This window comes from Ranitomeya imitator, chromosome 8 (genome assembly GCF_032444005.1).
Source record: "Ranitomeya imitator isolate aRanImi1 chromosome 8, aRanImi1.pri, whole genome shotgun sequence".
Lineage (NCBI taxonomy): Eukaryota > Metazoa > Chordata > Amphibia > Anura > Dendrobatidae > Ranitomeya > Ranitomeya imitator.
In genome coordinates this window covers 16,437,749-16,458,823 of record NC_091289.1, presented here as the reverse complement: position 1 = coordinate 16,458,823, position 21,075 = coordinate 16,437,749, and the positions used below count along the sequence as shown (strand labels likewise).

Here is a 21,075-nt window from a genome sequence, read left to right as displayed (position 1 = left end):
TAGGGCCAGAAGGGTCAGCCATCATTGAGCGGGGGTGCCCGACAGGCCATTTGCGCTGATGGGTGCCGACCTCCACGGCATGGCAAAGATATGACAGTGATGGAATAGGCCGAGGCGCTGTCCCCCAGGTGTGTATAGTTTTTGCTGTTACTTCTGCATTTTTTGGTGGTGGTTCTATTTATGTATTGTTCACATATGTCTTTTCTTCTTAATTGACTACTAAAAGGTATATTTTATTATATCTGATAAAGTGCAGTGTCTCTACGGTGAAATATATCTCCCTGCAAACTGGCTAAGCGACATAGTAAGGAGCGAACGGCTCTGACAGATTTTGCTTGGAGCCAAACGGCTGTCACGACATGTGATTTGTCCGCCTGTATATAATGGCTGCCTCCTTGTACAATGTCCCCGACGAGTTCATGGAGGGCCTGAGTGGATGGATTGGAACATGGCCTGCCCGGGACTAATCAAAGAGCTAAACAGAGTCTATCAATATTGGACCATGGGGGCCTGGCACCACCATATATCAGTTGGCTGGTCTCCATACACTATACATCGGACCGTGGGGGTCCGGGACCACCATAGATAGTCTGGCAGGGCTCTGTACACTGTACATCAGACGTGGGGGTCCGGCACCACCAGAGATCATCTCACAAGGCTCTGCTCTTATTTGCTTCAATAAGAGCAGAGCTCATTGCTCGGGAACGGTGGGTAAAAAGTTTACAGAGTTATGGTGTGAACAGGGTATATGCAGCCGCCATGGGATCTGGTCACACTGAATCGGGGGCGTCTGTTTTCTGCGTCCAATAGAGACCACATCTGTAGAACGGCTCTGAGATTGTACCGTGGGTTTGTGTCAATGTGTCTGGTTCTTGTAGTCCTTCACCCGCCTACTGATGGATCTTTGGTTCCTGCTCGATCTCTAACATCTCCGCATGTTTTTCCCCTACAGACTCAGTAAGATCACGAATTGCCTGACCATCCAGAGGAAGAGCCAGTTCATGCAGAGGCTGCACAGCTACTGGACATTAAAGCGACAATCCCGCAACGGTGTGCCCTTGTTACGCCGCTTACAGACGCACTTACAGTCACAAAGGAACTGTGAACAGGTCAGAAAGCAGTGTGGGGTTTTTATTACAATTTGCAGCAGTTGACCGGAATCAGAAAAGCGGGACCCCGCAAGGGACGTGTAGAGCGACTGATTGTAATTGTGTCTTAACGCCCCCCGTTGTCCTTCTGCAGCAGTGTCTGGTAGGCAGCCGCTTTCCGGGCTCGCAGTGACCAAAGTCTGTTTTGTTTTGTGGTTTTTTTTTTTTGTCATTTCCAAGTTTAAAGTTGCAAATTCTCCCTTTTATTTTCCTGCTCATGTTGTAGCACCTGCAGGGGCAATTTTAATTACATTTTTATATTTATTTATTTTTTTAACTTGCCAATAAAATCACCAGTAAGTATAAGTCATGGAGTCGTCCTCTTCTGTTGGATTGTTGCGTATTAGATCTAGCTGCTCGCTGGCTATATCTGTTCCCAAGAAAGCTGAGTGTCACTTGGATTTCCTAGTTTTCTGAAAAAGTAAAAGTAGTTATTCAATTTCTGAAAAATATATAGCGGAAAAAAATATACGCTGGCGTTTTGTTTTCTGCGGCGATCCAATGAGGACTCTCGCAGCCAGTCGGGGGACCCCAGGGAACTACTGGTATCACGGCTCCACACCTGGGGAAACTGAGTGAGAACCCCAGGGGCAGATATAACGCCAGTCAAATAGATGGCTACTAAAAAATGTTTATTTACTGGGATATTTTTTTTTTTTTTTAATTTTAGGGGGAAAGGCTCATCCCAAGTATTATGGCCCATGCATATAATAAACTCTAATGGCTGCCTCTCTGGAGGAACCGGGGTTATGGCAGCCACGCTTGTCATAGATTTTAAAGGGGTGTTCCCATCTTGTACACTTATGGCGTATCAACCGGATATTTGAATAAACGTCAGCGGAGAGGTGGCCACAAATGCACAGCTCTCTCCATTCAGTGGCCCTGGCATTGTGCTCACCTCTCCGCTGACCACACTCCTGGGGGTATATCTGCTTACATGTCACCATGCAGCTCGTCCATTAAATTCTATGAGATTTCCGGAAGGAGACCGTTATGCCATAAATATTAGGATGGGGATAGAGCCTAGAAATGAGAACACAAAAGTGTGTTATGGTTGTCGGGGCAGATAAAGGCGACGGGCGCCGTGCATCCATTATAGTGTCTGCATATTACCAGGAGTGTACATCCCACCTGTAGGTAGAGTGAAACGGGGGAGTTTTCATGGACCGACCGACCAAGAGTAGATAATAAAAGCGTTTACTCTCCCAATAGGAGATGAAGTGGAAAATACCGAAGCCAGACGATCTCTCTGTTCACCCAGGGGCAGTGCCTAAAGCAAACGACGAGAAGGGGGACCAGACATTGAAGGTGATTATAAGGTGGCTGCACCGCAGTGATGGCTGCACTGACCCCTCCTATATGTGCTTTATGTACAGTACAGGTCAGGGATCGGCGGCCCTGACAGCCAGGAATGCTGGGAGTTGTAGTTTTTCCACAGCTGGAGAGACCATGGTTGCGCACTTCTGCCAAAAATGTCTATTGATCATGTGTCTCGACTGTCTGGCCAGTCCTATCAATGCCGTATTCCGTCCTCCATTTGTGCGCACTGCATCCAGTGAATGAGATTATTCTTGTTTTGTATACAATGGCTGAGAAGCCAAAGAAAATATGAAGCTGCCGTCAGGACAGGGTGTCAGTCTCTCCGTGTAAACGATATTTTTATTCCCTGACAGCAAGCAGAGATCTTGTAAGTGGTGAGTAGAGAGTTGCACAACCTCTCATTACCTTTCGCCTCGTGAGGCGTTTCCTGAAGACCCTTGTAGAAAATCGAAGTGCAGTGAAGGAGGAGAATGAAACAGGAAACCAATAGAGATTGGATATTTGATAAGATAGGGAGAAGTTACTGACAGATGAGCGTTCAACCATCGGGACCCCCAACGATCCCGAAAACGGGGCTCTGCAGAGGTGGAGTAGATGCATCTCTGCGCCATTCAGTCTCTGTGCTCTCTCCCATGGAGAAAGTATAGAGAAGAGACCCGTACTCTGCAGTGCCATTTAGCGGGGTCTCTGGGGGTTGAAGTAGATGCACACCCCCTCTAGCGATCCTGAGTTATCCCTAATCTATAATGGACGACTTTAAAATTTCGCCCAAGCCAGGAGAGGCTGCGATGGATCTCTGTGTGTGGATATAGGAAATCAAATATATAATATCTGACTAGTTAACCTTAAAGGGGTTGTCCATTACTAATGTAAATATGTAAAGAAACAAAATACTGGTCTCCTTCCCCGAGGTCGTGTGACCTTTTTATGCAGCCGGCATTGAGCTGCCGCGCTCTCAATTCCTTCGGAAAAACATTGGACGTCCAGGCAAGGTGTGAGCGCTGCAGACCATTAGCGACCATGATTGACTGCAGCATTCACGTGGTACAACCACATCACACACGTAAGCTTCAGCAGACCCAGCACTGAGATCTCTGAAAAGGCGCCTGTACAGGATGTGGTGGTTTTATTTTACTTTTAGGAAATATAGCGTTTAAGGAAGAGGGTTGTCTGAGGTGTAAATCCCATTTTGTAGCTCTTATTGACAACCAAGAAAAATACATTTGGCCCCATCAAGGCTTTGCCCACATTTCAACTTTTTTTTTCTTGCTCCATTAAACCCCAAAATAAAAACAAAACTTGCTTGCAAGCAATAGCAATGGGATACAAACTTTTCTCTTTCCTGGGGTGTATGTTAGGAAATTGCTGCTTGTGCTATCCCCGTTTAGGAATATAGACATGCTTGCAGTTTTCTTTTTTTAACTCCGTTTATCTCTCAACAGAAAGACTCCACGGATAAAAACTGGATGCTGAAAGAACAATTAAAATCTTGGCAGCGGCTCCGGCACGACCTGGAGCGGGCGCGTCTTCTGGTGGAATTAATACGCAAGCGAGAGAAGATGAAGAGAGAAACGGTAACGATCCGACGTCTCGATCGCAAGATCCGTGTCGCCTTGCCTTCGACTTTTTTATTTCTTTTTCTTGTCTCCATTACAGATTAAGATGCAGCAGTTGGCCCTCGAGGTCCAGCTAACGCCGTTTCTTATTCTCCTGAGAAAGACGCTAGAGGTATTACAGGAGAAAGACGCCAGCAATAGATTTACCAAGCCGGTCCCTCTGTCTGAGGTAACAGAACTGTACGAAGTAAGAAGCCGATCTCCCACCACATCTTGTGTGCCTCTCGTAACCATTGTGTCTGTACGCACTCGACTGTACCGGGTGTGGGAGATTGCATTTAGGAATATTAAAGACTCCCGTATGTATGTGCGGATGTAATGCATGTGTTCAGTTGTACAAAAAGAGGTCGTCCACCCTTTGGGGACACTTTTTGCTTAAATGCATTTATTTGGGGCCGAAAATAATCTTTACTATTTTGGGTTTCATTAAAAAAAATGTTGCACCGTTCTGGAATTTACCTGCAACATTTTACTTTGTTGTAGTAGCGATGAGCTAACGTGCTGGGATAAGGTGTTATCTGAGCATGCTCGGGTGCGAAGAGTGTCTTCGGCGTGCTCAAATAATATGTTCGTCTCCAATTGCTCGTTGAGGCGGGACACCACTGCAGCTGATGATTGAGTGTAGTGGGACCTGAGAGGAAAAAATACTGCAATGCTCGTTGATTCAGGTGGAGTCTTTATATTTATAGTCGACATATAGGGGTTAAACTGCAAGCAATCATTTACTGATCGAAGGTAGAGGAGGAAATTTAGAAAAAATATTGAAGCAAAAAAATGTAGTCAGTTCTGTACTAATATCCCATATCCTGGTATTTATGGTCCCCTCATCCCCATCCTTGTATGCATGTCCCCTCATCTCTATCCTGGTATGCATGGCCCCCTCATCCTTATCCTGGTATGCATGTCCCCCTTATCCTGAGCCTGGAAGCACAGACCCCTCATCCCTATCCTGGTATGCATGTCCCCCTTATCCAGAGCCTCGTAGGCATGGCCCCCTTATCCCTAGCCTGGAAGGCATGTCACTGTTATCCCGAGCCTGGTAGTTATAGCCCCCTCATCCCTATCCTGGTAGGCATAGCCCCCTCATCCCTATACTGGTAGGCATGGTGCCCCTCATCCCTATCCTGGTATGCAGAGCCCCCATCTCAGTCCTGGTATGCATGGCCCCCATCCCTATTCTGGTATACATGGCCCCATCAGAGAAATATAAAAAAAAAAAATCCACAACCATTATACTTACCTTCCCGCACTCCCTCGCAGCGTCTTGTTCCTATGCCAGCAGCTTCCTTATGCTTGTAAGCAGCACGTGGCAGTGACGTCATGTGCTGCTTACAAGCCGAGGACAGCTGCCAGAATACTCACTGCTCTCCACGCCGGGACTATGTGCGTGGAGAGAAGTGAATATTCATTGCTCTTTAATAGCGGGCACAGTGTTAGCCTTAGCTGCCGGTTTCCTGCAGCTGCCGGGTGTTCACGTGTGTCCGCTACTAAAGGGAACGAATATTCCCTGCCCTCCATGGGCGTGGAATGCAGTGAATATTACTTTCTCTTTAGCATCGGGCACAGGAGTTAGCCGCAGCAGCTGTCTCCTGTGACCTGCTGCTCCGCCGCTGCCGTTCCCCCACAGGCAGAGCAAGTACATCTGGACTATAGGACGCCACTCCCATTTTCTTCAATATTTTTGAAGGAAAAAAGTGCATCTTATAATCCAAAAAACAGGGTATATACTCTGCCATCAGCACAATCTAACCGAGTATTTATATCAAACTGATGGTATAATCCAATTTATGTCATTCATCCCAGTAATGCAGGAATCGGCATTAAGTTGTGTAATGTTATCGTGCTCTTGGCAGCTCTTTTACTTTTAGCCTTTGGCTTTTTTTTTTCTTTTCTTCTTCAAAGGTCCCGGACTACCTTGAACATATCAAAAAGCCCATGGATTTTCAGACGATGAAAGCCAACCTTGAAGCGCTCCGCTACCAAAACTTTGATCAGTTCGAGGACGACTTCAACCTCATCGTCAACAACAGCATCAAGTATAACGCTAAAGACACCAGCTTCTACCGGTCCGCCGTCCGGCTGCGGGAGCAGGGAGCGGCGGTCATCAGACAGGCTCGACGCCAGGCAGAAAAGATTGGCATCGACTTTGAGACTGGAATGCACTTGCCCCAGGTCGGCATGGGAAATGAGCTCCCACGTCACAGCAAAGAGGCCGGTGAGTTGTGCCACCAAAATGGGGATCAGTATCAGGATTTCAGAAAAAAAAAAATGAAGAGCAAAGCCTTGGTTGGGGTCTGTGCAAGGTTTTTTTTCTCTCTTTTAAGGGGGCTCGAATAGCTTTTGGTTCATCAATAATTTGGTTTATGTTACGTCTTCACTAGATATTGAAAGAACGCCTCCCTCTGACAACCGCAAACCTCTCTCTCTGGAAGAGCAGCTTAAAATCCAGCTGGCCCGTCTGGACGAGGTCAATACTGGCAAGCAGAGCATCGGAAGAGCGCGCCGGGCCAAGACGATCCGAAAAGAGATTACATCCATCCGTCGCAAGATGGCTTACCAGCAAGAGTCCAGAAGGGACGGAGCCACGGAGCGCCACAGCTCATCTGGGAGAGGCAACTTGCCATTACGTGGCCCTTCCGAGAAGGATGGACAGACGGACAGTGCTGCAGAAGAGAGCAGCAGTCAGGAGACGGGGAAAGGTACTAACCTGTGTTAGTTCACTGCTTTCTGATTGCAGCATGGGCCTCTTCTGCAGCTCTGTATGGTTTCCACATCTGTTTACAATCGTTTGTGTGTGGTGTTATGCTGCGGCACTTTATTTTATGTTTTTACAGATTTTTTTTATTTCCTAGGCTAGCCAACATAGCTATGCCGCCTTCTTTTTATGCTGCTATATATGTTGAATTGGGCAGATCATGCAATGTAAAATGCTGTGACCTTCTCACGCTAGTCAGGCCTTTTCGAGGGCTTCAGCACTATTTACCAGGGTCCGATATCTTTTCATAAAATCACCTCTTCGCCTTGACGTTGCAACGGTTGTCAATGCTTGCAGCCAGCACAATACAAAAAACTGCTTTTATTGGGAGGTTATCCACGGAGCGTGACTCCTGTGTCCGGTTTTCACGCTCGGACCTTCAGGATCTGCACTGTGGGTTCCAGTTTTACTTAAGGCACCATCACATTTAGCGACGCTGCAGCGATCTAGACAAGGATGCCGATCGCTGCAGCGTCGCTGTGTGGTCGCTGGAGAGCGGTCACACAGACAGCTCTCCAGCGACCAACTATGCGAAGTCCCCTGGTAACCAGGGTAAACATCGGGTTACTAAGCGCAGGGCCGCGCTGAGTAACCCGATGTTTACCCTGGTTACCAGTGTAAATGTAAAAAAAAAAAACACTACATACTTAAATTCCGGTGTCTGTCCCCCGGCGCTCTGCTTCCTGCACTGACTGTGAGCGCCGGCCGGCCGTAAAGCAGAGCGGTGACGTCACCGCTGTGCTTTACGGCCGGCCGGCGCTGACAGTGCAGGGAAGCAGAGCGCCGGGGGACAGACACCGGAATTTAAGTATCAAAAATAGCACACCCTCATAGAAATAAATGAGATCCCTTCATATGTTATATAGTTAAACCAATAGAGAACCCATGAAGACACTGGATCAATGATAAAAACACCAAACACTTTATTAGAACAAATCGATAAAAAATACATATAAGACAATATAACAAACTGGTGAGATATGATATACCATAGATACAGGGTCATAGCAGAAGCACAAGACTGATCCGACTCCCTAACATAATGACTTATATAAAATAGCTACCACAGATGTGTAGGTATCATGTAAACAGAAAGGCTCATAAATAGTACTGGGAGTATGACTAATCTGCAATATATATGCAATATATATGTGACCAATTCCACATCAGATAACAAAATCACATGAAGGTAACGATATAGCAGTCACACATACCTGTAGACATAATGGAGCCCAAAAGAAGGGAGTCGTACAGACTAGGCACACCTCGACGCGCGTTTCGCTGCAACGGCAGCTTCGTCAGGAGGTACAGTGGCCTGTCTGCTGAAGCCCTTATATATATAGTCCCCCTCATGTGTGGATGTAAACCACCTGTGACGCGGCGCATCGGCGTCATGATGCGGCATCACCGCGGGGACGGCGCTCAGTGTGCACGTCATCCGGTCACGTGCTCCGGTCACATGACCGGGCACGTAACCAGGACGACTGAGCATCACAAGAGGCACCTCCCCACAGCAGCGCCGCAGCGCATGCGCGCCGTGCGCACTATGACACTTGTAACCCGGCGCATCGGTGCCATGATGCGGCCACACCGCGGGGACGGCGCTCAGTGTGCACGCCGCCCGGTCACGTGCTCCGGTCACGAGACCGGGCACGCAACCAGGACGACGGGACACCACCAAAGACACCTCCCCACAGCGGCGCCGCAGCGCATGCGCACCGTGCGCACCCAAGTGTAAACTGGAAAATGGGATATAACAGTGCTCCCATAGTAGATAACCTAACCAGAATAGAATACCCATCCTTAACCCCCCCATACCCATACAAAGGATCTAGCTAGCCATGGCGGCAGGTAAGTAAACAGGGCCACGACTGGCCGTACACAATCCAAGCAGATAATATACAAATAAATTAACAAATCTAAGTCCTGCCAGTAGACTAGACCTGAATATCCGACACAGTGGCACATGATATACAGAATCTAAGAGTATACACAACTATTATGGTGATACAGCGGTGATAGAACAATAATGAGAGTAAGAGATACTAGAATCATGAATAATTTCTCTGTTCTCTGCTTGACATGCCACTGGTGTTTCCAGGAACCGCCGTGTCCTCCGTACATCCAAGAGGCAATCTATTATAAAGGTGGGCATCGAAACAGGATCCAAAGATGTTGTTACTAACTGTAGCTAGAATGGGGGTAAAAAGAAAAAGGGTAAATATATAATACAGAGTGGCGTCCTAAGACTCCATCAGCCGTAAGACTATAAATACACCATCATGGGCCAACAGGTAGAATAAGGAGGACATAAGACTAAAGGGAACAGAAGAAAACCTAAAGGATAGGCAATAAAACCAAAGTAGTATATGAGCACAAGGACAACAGACAAACAACAATGAATAAAATTCGCGCTAGTCCAAGAAAGATTTAAAGCTAATATATTCGTTAAGCCCATTGGGGGCCATCGTGTCCAGATCCACCGTCCATCTAGTTTCCTTTTTTAAAAGCTCTTTTTTATAGTTACCACCTCTGATACCTAACTGCACCCGATCGATCCCTCTAACTTTAAATGTTCTGGGATCACTATTATGGTGTTGCCTGAAATGCCTAGGTATCGTTTTTAATGTATCGATATCCACTGCCATGGCCGCATTCTTGATGTCTCGTACGTGCTCCAACACCCGCACACGTAGCTCCCGCGTGGTCATGCCGATGTATATCAAATTGCACTCGCATTTGGCATAATATACCACATTGTCTGTTCTACAATTAATAAAGTGGGTAATAGAAAAACTTCTATTACCACTACTATTGGCAAATGTGGAAGTTCTCTCCAGGAAACGGCATGCAGAACAGCTACCACATTGAAACGATCCCCACCTAGGGCCAGTTCTCTCAGTAAAGTATGTTCTCTGGGGTGCAACATAGTGGCTCTTTGTCAGTATATCTTTTAAATTTCTAGACCTACGCCAGGTTACAGATGGATAGGTCGAAATGTGTGGTGCCACATCCTCATCTGCCAAGAGCACCGGCCAATATTTACGTAAGGTACTCGATAGCCCCTTCCATTCGGAATTGAAGGAGGTAATAAAGCGGACCAGTGAGTTCTCTCTACCTTCCATTGGAGTCTTATGTCTGGATTGGGCCAGGAGTGCGTCACGTGAATTTAAGTATGTAGTGTTTTTTTTTTTTTACGTTTACGCTGGTAACCAGGGTAAACATCGGGTTACTAAGCGCGGCCCTGTGCTTAGTAACCCGATGTTTACCCTGGTTACCAGGGGACTTCGCATAGTTGGCCCTGGAGAGCTGTCTGTGTGACCGCTCTCCAGCGACCACACAGCGACGCTGCAGCGATCGGGATCGTTTTCTATATCGCTGCAGCGTCGCTAAATGTGACGGTACCTTTAGACTGTTTTTTTGTTGTGTTTTTTTTTTTAAGCTGCAAATTAGCTCCTGTGAATGGGGAGAAATACCAGTTTTTCCTGTTGTGGGAGAGGAAGACCTAAATCTCTGCCGTAAATTACTGTGAAGGGTATATACACTGAACTCTGGGCACCTTATATGATGCTCATTGAATGTATAGAATTAATCCCATTTTTTTGGTTTTTATTTTATATGCTCCCGGAGATGAGGAGTGTACTTTTTTTTTTTCCCTTTCTTGTATTAAAGTGTGTGGTGGTCACATCTGATTTACTGATGTAAAACTGTTCACCTACGACTAGTGCTCCCTACTGCCCCAAGTCCCACATGACTGGGGCAGAACCGATATCTTTCCTATGGTGTAGCCGCTGATTTGTAGGTTTTGCATGCAGCTCTGGAGGGAAAAAAAAAAGTTTACTCAGTCGTGGGTGAAATTATGTCTTCCAGTTTTATATGAATTTTACATTTTGCCTTTCGCTGATGAAACGTTTTGCAACTTTCTTATCCTTGCAGTCAGTGAATATAAATATTTTTTCATTTAACTATCCACAACCTGGATCAAGTAGTCCAGGTTAATGGTAGCAAATTATGAGTTAGGTCAGATCGGTTTTCCATCCTTTTGTATGCCAGTGAAAAAGGCAAACCAACAAATGTTTCCACTTACTGGCAGCAAGCGGAGATGGTAAAGAATAAAAGCCTAGTTTATTGAAAAGTTGCTGAATTTTTTTATTTTATTTTATTTTTTCTTTCAAATGGGAAGATCCCTTTGGTTTACAGCAGTGACTATTTGTCGGCACTGAATTGTACTTGTCTGTGTGTTGGGTACTGCAGTTACGGCCCTGCTGTGCTGAGCGCTGGGGTCCCATCTGGTAAAGTGATTGCCTGTTATTGGGATAGGCCATCACTTTGTTGGTAGGGGGTCCGACACATGGAAGCCCAACTGATCCTGAGAATGGAGAGGCAGCTACTCCAGTTTAGCGCTGCGTCCCCTTGACTGTTTCTTCCTGCACAGCGGCGCCCGGACCCCACTGCGCAGGGTGCTGCATTCACTTGATGGGATCCACTGCAGTTCCCTGACACCTGGGCGCTGCCATATACTGAAAGCTTCAAAGAGCGCACAGTGTGGCATACCCTTTATTCCTGGACTGTGGGTCCCATGCTGCATTATATATATATATATATATATATATATATATATATATATATATATATATATATATATATATATATATATATATATATATATATATATATATATATATATATATTATAAAATATATATGAATTGGCTTTCCCCAGGATCGTCTCCATACATAATGAACATGTCATGTCTGCTCGTTTTTTCATCATCTTTGTTTCGCTGTTTTTGCGCAGTTTTTTTATCATTGTATTGAGCACTGTACTTTTTGGAACTTTTTTTATTTTTTCTTTTTCTTTTTTTTTTCAATAAAGCGTGTTTATCTAAAACTCCCGATTTTGGCGTTTTTGTGTTTAGTGTGCAGGAAGAGTTCTGTCTCTGTGCTTCATCGGTGAACGACTTTCCTGATTTTTATGTTATTTATTTTTCCTTTTATTAGGCTGTTCTTATTGTATTGTCCAGAGAAAATAAACACTTTTCCTTCCTTCTCCTCCTCCTATTTGTCTCGTCCTTTTTCCGTTCTTCTCCACCTTTTTGAACGTGCCCCGCTCTCTCTTTTCCTTCGCTATCTCTACCTGTCTCTTTTTATCCTTCTCTCAGGACTTGGCCCAAACACTTCTTCCACTCCTGCACATGAAGTTGGTAGAAGGACCTCTGTTCTTTTCTCAAAGAAGAATCCCAAAACTGCGGGACCTCCAAAGAGACCAGGGAGGCCTCCCAAGAACAGGGATAACCAACTGGCGTCAGGGAAAATCAGCAGTCCCATTGGACCCCCTCAGCTCTCCATTATGGGGGGTTCCCAGAGGCAGCGGAAAAGGGTCCGGAGTCCCCGTCCTACCTCTAGCTCCGACAGTGAGAGCGACAGCGACAAGTCTGCAGACGACGCGTCTCTAGGTGAGTAGTCGGAGGGGCTGTAGCTCCTGCAGAATGGGGGTCTCTTCCATTTTGTCTACCAGGAAATAAAATGCTGAAATAGGACACAGGAGAAAACTACATGAGGGGGTTACCACTTACTACAAAGGGTGCTAAAGGGAAGAGGTTGTTTTTGGGGGATATATAATATGAAGTTCGCTCTGTTGCTTTCAATGCATCTTTCTTTTCTTTTTATTTTATTTTATTTTGTTTACTTTTAAGATTTACCCACAAATGGCTTCAGCAACCAACAGGTGAAGAAAAGTTTTTTAATCTACCGCACTGACTGTAATCTTCCCCGCAGCAGCTCAGACTCTGAATCCAGCACGACCAGCAGCAGCAGCGCCGCCTCCGACAGGACCAGGTAATGCATAATTCGCAACTGTTAAACGCCAAAACGTTTGATTAAAGGGGTTACACAGAACCTTTATAAAATAAACTCGCTGTGACTTGCCACTTAAATCCCTCGTGAACTCTGCCAGGACCAGAATTGATCACATCCTGACCCAGCGCTGAGTCCACTGATTGACCAGGATGTCCTCACTTCGGGTGGTCCTGGTAATCAATCCCCTGACCCTTCCAGCCTCCTCAATCAGGAGAAAAAAAAAAGACTTGCAAAAAGTCTCTACTTTATATATGCCGCTTTTGCACAAACTTATGTTACAGACCTGTGTGTAGTCTTCTTCATACCCCACAGACGATGGAAAGCGGCCGCCGGAACGGGGATTGTACTCAGCAGTTGTATTAACCTTTCTTATTTTTCTCTCTCTCCTAGCACAACTCCCTCTAAGCAAGGACGGGGAAAGTCATCGTTCTCCAGAGAGAATTACCACGACTATAGCAGCGAGGACACGTCGGGCACAGAAAACGAATCGTATTCCATAGGAAGCAGAGTAGGACATGGCTGTAAGTGACTGACCGCAAATCTTACATACGGGGAAAGAACATGTTACCCTCTAGTGACCAGGGGTATAGCCGCTGCCCGATATTTTATTGTATTTACATACCAAATTTTGAGCTTCGTAGAAGCACTTGGCCCACCCAGTCTGGTCTCTAACACGCACATCTTGGGGTATAAGTCGCCTGATAAAGTGAAAGGGGAAACGCACAGTTGATTCGTCATGTTTTGCTCAGAGATGGCCGGTTTCTAATATTGGCTGTTGGGGGTCTGCATTTACACCGTGCAGATCAATAATTAAAGTTTCTCAGCTTTTATCTCTACGTTAAGAGATGAACATTTCCTCTTTTCGTTAGAGTGAAAGAAATAATAAAATTCTTCATTCTTTAAAACTTTTTAAAATTTTAAGTTTCTTTTTCTCATATTACATTTTAAAGTTGCCTCACACCAAAATGTAAGCAGCCATTAAATGAACCGAGTCGCTATTCACGAGAATTCAGCGTCTGATCAGGACGATGCTTTTCTTTATGATTTTAGCTCTGAGCGCTCGCGTTCTCATGAATACACCGTGTTCCAAATTATTATGTAAATCGGATTTAAGTGTCATAAAGATTTAATTGTTTTGTTTTTCAAATAAACTCGTGGATGGTGTTCTGTCTCAGGGCTCAATAGATAGCTGAAATCAGTCTTAAACACATGTGATAATTAGTTTTCCAGTTGATTCTAATTAAAGGAAAAACTACTTAAAAATGATGTTCCACATTATTAAGCGGGCCACAGTTTTCAAGTAACATGGGAAAGAAAAAGGATCTCTCATCTGCTGAAAAGCATCAAATAGTGCAATGCCTTGGTCAAAGGATGAAAACATTAGATATTTCACGAAAACTTAAGAGTGATCATCATACTGTGAGGAGATTTGTGACTGAAACAGAGCACGGACAGAGTTCATGCAGATAAAGGCATAATGAGGAAGGTTTATGTCAGACAAATTCATTGCATTAGGAGAGCAGCTGCCAAAAAGCCATTACAAAGCAGCAAACAGATATTTGAAGCTGCTGGTGCCTCTGGAGTCCCTCGAACCTCAAGGTGTAGGATCCTTCAAAGACTTGCTGTGGTGAATAAACCTACTATTCGGCCACCCCTAAACAGTGTTCACAAGCAGACACGGTTGCAGTGGGCCCAGACATACATGAAGACTAATTTCCAAACAGTCTTGTTTACTGATGAGTGTCGAGCAACCCTGGATGGTCCAGATGGATGGAGTAGTGGATGGTTGGGGGATGGCCACCATGTGCCAACAAGGCTGCGACGTCAGCAAGGAGGTGGACAAGTCATGTTTTGGGCCGGAATCATGTGGAAACAGCTGGTGGGGCCCTTTAAGGTTCCTGAAGATGTGAAAATGACCTCTGCAAAGTAAATAGAGTTTCTGACTGACAACTTTCTTCCATGGTCTAAAAGCAGAAACCAGGAGCAAAATCATCTTCATGCTGACAATGCCCCATCTCATGCTGCAAATAATACCTCTGAGTCATTGGCTGCTATGGGCATAAAAGGAGATAAACTCATGGTGCGGCCACCATCTTCCCCTGACCTAAACCCTATAGAGAACCTTTGGAGGATCATCCAGCACTAGATCTATGAGGGTGGGAGGCCGTTCACATCAAAACAGCAGCTCTGGGAGGCTATTCTGACTTCATGCAAAGAAATACAAAAACTCACAAGTTCAATGGATGCAAGAATTGTGAAGATGATATCAAAGAAGGGTCCTATGTTACATGTAACATGGCCTGTTAGGAGGTTTTGGAGTTAAATAGCGTTTTTGTTCAGTGAATGTGACCTCCTAATGCTGCAAATTCCACAAATGAGCATCTTCAGTTCTTTATATCAAATGTTTAGAAATTCTACTGTGCCTAATAATTTGGAACAGCGCATTGTGAGTTTTTACTCATTTTTGAGATTATACTGTTATCATTGGGAGGTTTCTTCAATAAAATTCGATGTATAATCTAACGGGTGATGACTTTTATTAGACTGACTCATTTGCACCGATCGTTTAGGAAAATCCGAGAAAAATGTAATTTGCATAATAATTTGGAGCACGGTGTATTGTCCACGTTATATGGCTGCCGACGTCGCTGTATCAGACGCTAGGATCTGTGCCGAACTGTATGTCAGGCCTGTGACTTGTGACCTTTTCTGTTGTTTGATAGTGGTACGCAAAGGAATGGAGGGACGAGGGGCGGGGTGGCTGTCCGAAGACGAAGACTCCACTCTAGAAGCCTTAGACTTGGTGTGGGCCAAGTGTCGGGGATATCCCTCCTATCCGGCTCTGGTAGACATCAGTTCCTCCCCTGTTATATTTTTCCATGTTGTCTTAGCTGTTTTGGATTTAATTGTAATCTGCACATGATCACGATGGGTCCAAATAAAACCTGGTAGAGACGAATCATCTGTGTGTCTAAAAGTAAATGTCACTGATGACCACAAAGAGCGGCACAAACTTCATTGCATCTCTCCTTTCTTTTAGATTATCGATCCAAAGATGCCCCGAGACGGAGTGTTTCACCACGGCGTTCCAATTCCTGTGCCCCCCGTAGATGTACTCAAGCTGGGAGAGCAAATGACGCAAGAAGCACAAGAACATCTCTACCTCGTACTGTTTTTTGATAATAAACGTACATGGTAAGTAACCGCCTGTGGGGGTGGGCAAAGGTGTAGGATGGGTGATGACACAGTGACTGCACCAGCAGAATAGTGAGTGCAGCTCTGGAGTATAATACAGGATGTAACTCAGGATCAGTAATGTAATGTATGTACACAGTGAGTGCACCAGCAGAATAGTGAGTGCAGCTCTGGAGTATAATACAGGAGGAAACTCAGGATCAGTAATGTATGTACACAGTGACTGCACCAGCAGAATAGAGAGTGCAGCTCTGGGGTATAATACAGGCTGTAACTCAGGATCAGTAATGTAATGTATGTACACAGTGACTGCACCAGCAGAATAGTGAGTGCAGCTCTGGGGTATAATACAGGATGTAACTCAGGATCAGTAATGTAATGTATGTACACAGTGACTGCACCAGCAGAATAGTGAGTGCAGCTCTGGGGTATAATACAGGATGTAACTCAGGATCAGTAATGTAATGTATGTACACAGTGACTGCACCAGCAGAATAGTGATTGCAGCTCTAGGGTATAATACAGCATGTAACTCAGGATCAGTAATGTATGTACACAGTGACTGCACCAGCAGAATAGTGAGTGCAGCTCTGGAGTATAATACAGGAGGAAACTCAGGATCAGTAATGTAATGTATGTACACAGTGAGTGCACCAGCAGAATAGTGAGTGCAGCTCTGGAGTATAATACAGGAGGTAACTCAGGATCAGTAATGTAATGTATGTACACAGTGACTGCACCAGCAGAATAGTGAGTGCAGCTCTGGAGTATAATACAGGATGTAACTCAGGATCAGTAATGTAATGTATGTACACAGTGAGTGCACCAGCAGAATAGTGAGTGCAGCTCTGGAGTATAATACAGGAGGAAACTCAGGATCAGTAATGTATGTACACAGTGACTCCACCAGCAGAATAGAGAGTGCAGCTCTGGGGTATAATACAGGCTGTAACTCAGGATCAGTAATGTAATGTATGTACACAGTGACTGCACCAGCAGAATAGTGAGTGCAGCTCTGGGGTATAATACAGGAGGTAACTCAGGATCAGTAATGTAATGTAAGTACACAGTGACTGCACCAGCAGAATAGTGAGTGCAGCTCTGGGGTATAATACAGGATGTAACTCAGGATCAGTAATGTAATGTATGTACACAGTGACCGCACCAGCAGAATAGTGATTGCAGCTCTAGGGTATAATACAGGATGTAACTCAGGATCAGTAATGTAATGTATGTACACAGTGACTGCACCAGCAGAATAGTGAGTGCAGCTCTGGAGTATAAATCAGGATGTAACTCAGGATCAGTAATGTATGTACACAGTGACTGCACCAGCAGAACAGTGAGTGCAGCTCTGGAGTATAATACAGGATATAACTCAGGATCAGTAATGTAATGTATGTACACAGTGACTGCACCAGCAGAATAGTGATCGCAGCTCTGGGATATAATACAGGATGTAACTCAGGATCAGTAATGTAATGTATGTACACAGTGACTGCACCATCAGAATAGTGAGTGCAGCTCTGGGGTATAATACAGGATATAACTCAGGATCAGTAATGTAATGTATGTACACAGTGACTACACCAGCAGAATAGTGAGTGCAGCTCTGGGGTATAATACAGGATGTAACTCAGGATCAGTAATGTAATGTATGTACACAGTGACTGCACCATCAGAATAGTGAGTGCAGCTCTGGGGTATAATACAGGATATAACTCAGGATCAGTAATGTAATGTATGTACACAGTGACTGCACCAGCAGAATAGTGAGTGCAGCTCTGGGGTATAATACAGGATATAACTCAGGATCAGTAATGTAATGTATGTACACAGTGACTGCACCAGCAGAATAGTGAGTGCAGCTCTGGGGTATAATACAGGATATAACTCAGGATCAGTAATGTAATGTATGTACACAGTTACTGCACCAGCAGAATAGTGATTGCAGCTCTGAGGATGTGACTCCCTAGAAGTGACTTTTCCTGTAGGTGATGTGGATATCACTAGTAAATTCTGGTTATTCTGTGTTTTCCATCCTACATATGGCACACTGGTATCGTTTCCGTCCTGCCATCTTGGTGCTGATACATTCGCTCTTTGTCTTCAGGCAGTGGCTTCCCAGAACAAAGCTGGTTCCTCTGGGGATGAATCGGGAGCTGGATAAGGAAAAGATGCTGGAAGGAAGGAAGTCCAACATTCGGAAGTCTGTGCAGATCGCCTACGACCGCGCCGTGCAGCATCGCAACAAGGTTCAGGGGGCTCCGAGCAGCGACACCAGCGAGAGCGATTAGCCGCTGCTCTTCCCCCAGCGGCCGCGTTCTTATCGATTTTTCTATTTTGCTGCTATTACCATGAGCAAAAAAGGAAGAAATAATGGTAATTACAGAAGTTTCCTTCACATCTGTCGCCTTTTATTCAAGGAACATAATGGAGGGGCTCAAGGAAGGATGCTGAAGCCCCTTCTGCCTCTGGTGGGACCCTCAGTGGATGGGCGTCATGGTCGCTGGCTGACCATCTGAACACGAGCCGTCTGCTGCCGACCTGCTCATACGGATGAGGTTTTTTTTTTATGGCTGACTGCTGTATGTGAACTGTGACTTCCTTTCTTCTCACCGAGGCATTAAATCTACTTCCCGTCTCGTGGAAGGATGACGATGTGGCCAGTTTAATCACCTCGGGGTTTTTTTTTTACCATCGGCCATTTGTACAAGAAAACAAAAACAGAGTGAATTTGGAGGTCGGGGAACGCTCGTTAGGGCGGCCATATCTCATGGATGTCTGGCGTGTGGCACCGGCCTTACTATGGGTATTTAAAGGAGACGTGTGTGTTTTACTAAATTCTTGTATTCCCTGTCAAATACAAATTCTGCTTTGTTTTTTTCTTCATTCCTCTGTTATTCCTCCTGTAATTGATGAATGATGGAACTTAGTGTTACAAGTTCCCTTAGTCAGTGTCAGTTTGCAGGGACAACACAATTCATATGTTTCCAAGAGGAACAACAGAGGGATGGCCGAACTCAAAAGGGGGGGGAAAAAATGGCTACAGAATTATTAGGAATTTATTAAAGCAGACGCGTCAAAGAGTGACTATACGGTTCAAGTTAAAGGGGCGTTCCAGGGCTTATAGCTGAGTTACGCTTTGAATTAGTTTGGAGGGGATCGGACACCCGGCGCCCCCCACCAGTCCAGCCATCATGGGTGCACGCTTCCCGTAAAGGGCACCTGCCCCTAGCACTATCAGAGCCATATTGTGAACTGCGTCAGGACCCACAAGTCCCAGTGATGTGGTTCAGTTTTGGGGGGCACACGAATATACGTTACTATGTAAATGATGTACATGGAGGAGAATGTAAATGATTCTCATTTGTAAACTTTTTGCCACTGTTTCATTATGAGGGTTCTTTTTTTTTTCTTCCTTTTTTACTTTATATCTTGACAGTTTTACACAGTAGAATTAGGAAGGGAAGTATCGTAATCCAGATATCATGTACCGACACGCGGGCGCCACCCCGACACGGGGGCGCCGCCGCCACCTCCTGGAAAATGTTCTCCTTTATTCTTTTTACCCTATTTCTTTTCTTTGTTGTTTCTTTTTTTTATGACTTACGTCCTGCGTCTCGTGTATTTCTGTTTTGTATTTATTTCGCAAGGAAAATTTTATTGTTCTTAGAAAATAAATCCGTCTATACGGAGCGGCCGACTCTCGCCGACTGGTTTTCTTCACTTTCGCCTTCCCGACACGTTTCAGTAAATGATTTTATTCCCTGTGAAGTACCGATTGCGGATGCAGCTTTTGCGGTTGGATGTTCCTCTGTTATTGATCCTGGAAATGTATGACGACGTTCATCTAATGTGTATGGGATCCTTTAGGACAATGGAGGGGACACGTTCTACCGACAAAAGCGGATGATCATGTTCATCGACTAATCTATTCATGTATTTCCAGGAGGTATAACGGAGGAACAATAACGAGTTCTAAGGTAAGATGCTCCCAAAATTGTGATTTCATTGGAAATAAAAGTAAAATGGACCCAACAGGCGAGGTGGCTGATCCCTTGCTAAGTAATGTATGTATGAGCTGCTGAAAAGGAGCGGGGGAAGGGAAGTGACAACTGTTCTCAGCACATATCTGGCTCAGGAGAATGGTTGTCACTCTTCACACCCACAGAGCAGAGTTGGGACTACTACACTGCCCCCCAGTGGTCATAGAGGGAATTCACATCTCATTAGAAATGAATGGATTTTGTAGTTCATTGGATCCGTTTTAACCTTGTTGATTACGGTGCCAGTGCGCAGCATAAAGCCACGTTCACACGATGCAATTGTGTTGCGATTTTCCTAGCAACTGCAGAAAATCACATTAAAAAATAAGACAGAGTGCAATTGCAACTTGTGGGATTTTTTGCTTTGTGCCAGGAACCCCTTATTTGCTCGTGGAGAAAATACCAACATTGACATTAGGACTATGGTCTGCAGTGATAAATGAATGTAGAACAACCACCTGATGGGCAATGTCCTAAATATTACATTTCTAACCATGACCCGCTCTCGGGTGTTATCTATGGCTACATTTGTTGGACTGAATGGAGAAAAACACCAAGGAGGATGCGGCCGCTGCTTCTTTATCAGTGGTCATACTGAGCTCTGGCACCAGGGGGCGCTGAGGACAATGGAATACGGAATACTGACTGTTGGCTCTGTGCCCGGCGGTCACTGGTCCGGCTCTGCACACTTGATGCTGTTGTGTTTTTTTTTTTTTTTTTTTTTGCAAACTCTCTTGACCTGATTGCAACATATTGAACTGGTAGGATGTGTTGCATTGAGGTTAGTCGGATTTCGCTGTGGATGGCTTCAGTATGCAGCTGCTGCCCAGCTTTCAGGGTTCCTGTATGGCAAATGGGTCTTCAGCAGCGCTCCGTTCATTACCGGCGTCGTTTTCCATCTGCTGCTGTTTCGCTCCTGATTCACACAAATATATTTTACCCATCCATCTGGCGGCATCCGCCATGTGCTTCCGTGCGCACTCTGTGCTCGTCTGTTTCATACCCTGTCAGGACATTTAAAAGGGTTGTCCGTTACTTAGACATTGAGGTCTGGCACCTATTATTCCCACAAATCAGCTGTCTGTATCTCCTGTGGCGGCCAGACGGGCACAGTGACCGTTCTCAGATACTGCA

General features: G+C 45.2%; 1 protein-coding gene across 8 annotated transcripts in view; it reads left to right on the top strand.

The window, feature by feature from the left end:
• Positions 1-19,603, top strand: part of BRPF1 (bromodomain and PHD finger containing 1) — a 34,289-nt gene extending 14,686 nt beyond the window's left edge. Inside the window, exons 4-15 of one of the 8 annotated variants that reach the window (XR_011314970.1) lie at positions 953-1,109; positions 2,361-2,456; positions 3,911-4,042; positions 4,125-4,253; positions 5,987-6,299; positions 6,466-6,783; positions 12,001-12,294; positions 12,617-12,676; positions 13,088-13,218; positions 15,421-15,542; positions 15,738-15,892; positions 18,006-19,603. Coding sequence is in view for 5 of the 8 variants with exons in the window: in XM_069736419.1 (XP_069592520.1) it covers positions 953-1,109; positions 2,361-2,456; positions 3,911-4,042; positions 4,125-4,271; positions 5,987-6,299; positions 6,466-6,783; positions 12,001-12,294; positions 12,535-12,676; positions 13,088-13,218; positions 15,421-15,542; positions 15,738-15,892; positions 18,006-18,189 (2,191 nt within the window). In the remaining 3 variants the exon portion in view is untranslated. Of the gene's footprint in view, positions 1-952; positions 1,110-2,360; positions 2,457-3,910; positions 4,043-4,124; positions 4,272-5,986; positions 6,300-6,465; positions 6,784-12,000; positions 12,295-12,534; positions 12,677-13,087; positions 13,219-15,420; positions 15,543-15,737; positions 15,893-18,005 lie in introns of those variants that run through there. The other 7 variants (XR_011314969.1, XR_011314968.1, XM_069736420.1 and 4 more) reach the window with 7 other exon arrangements.
• Positions 19,604-21,075: the final 1,472 nt, after the last annotated feature.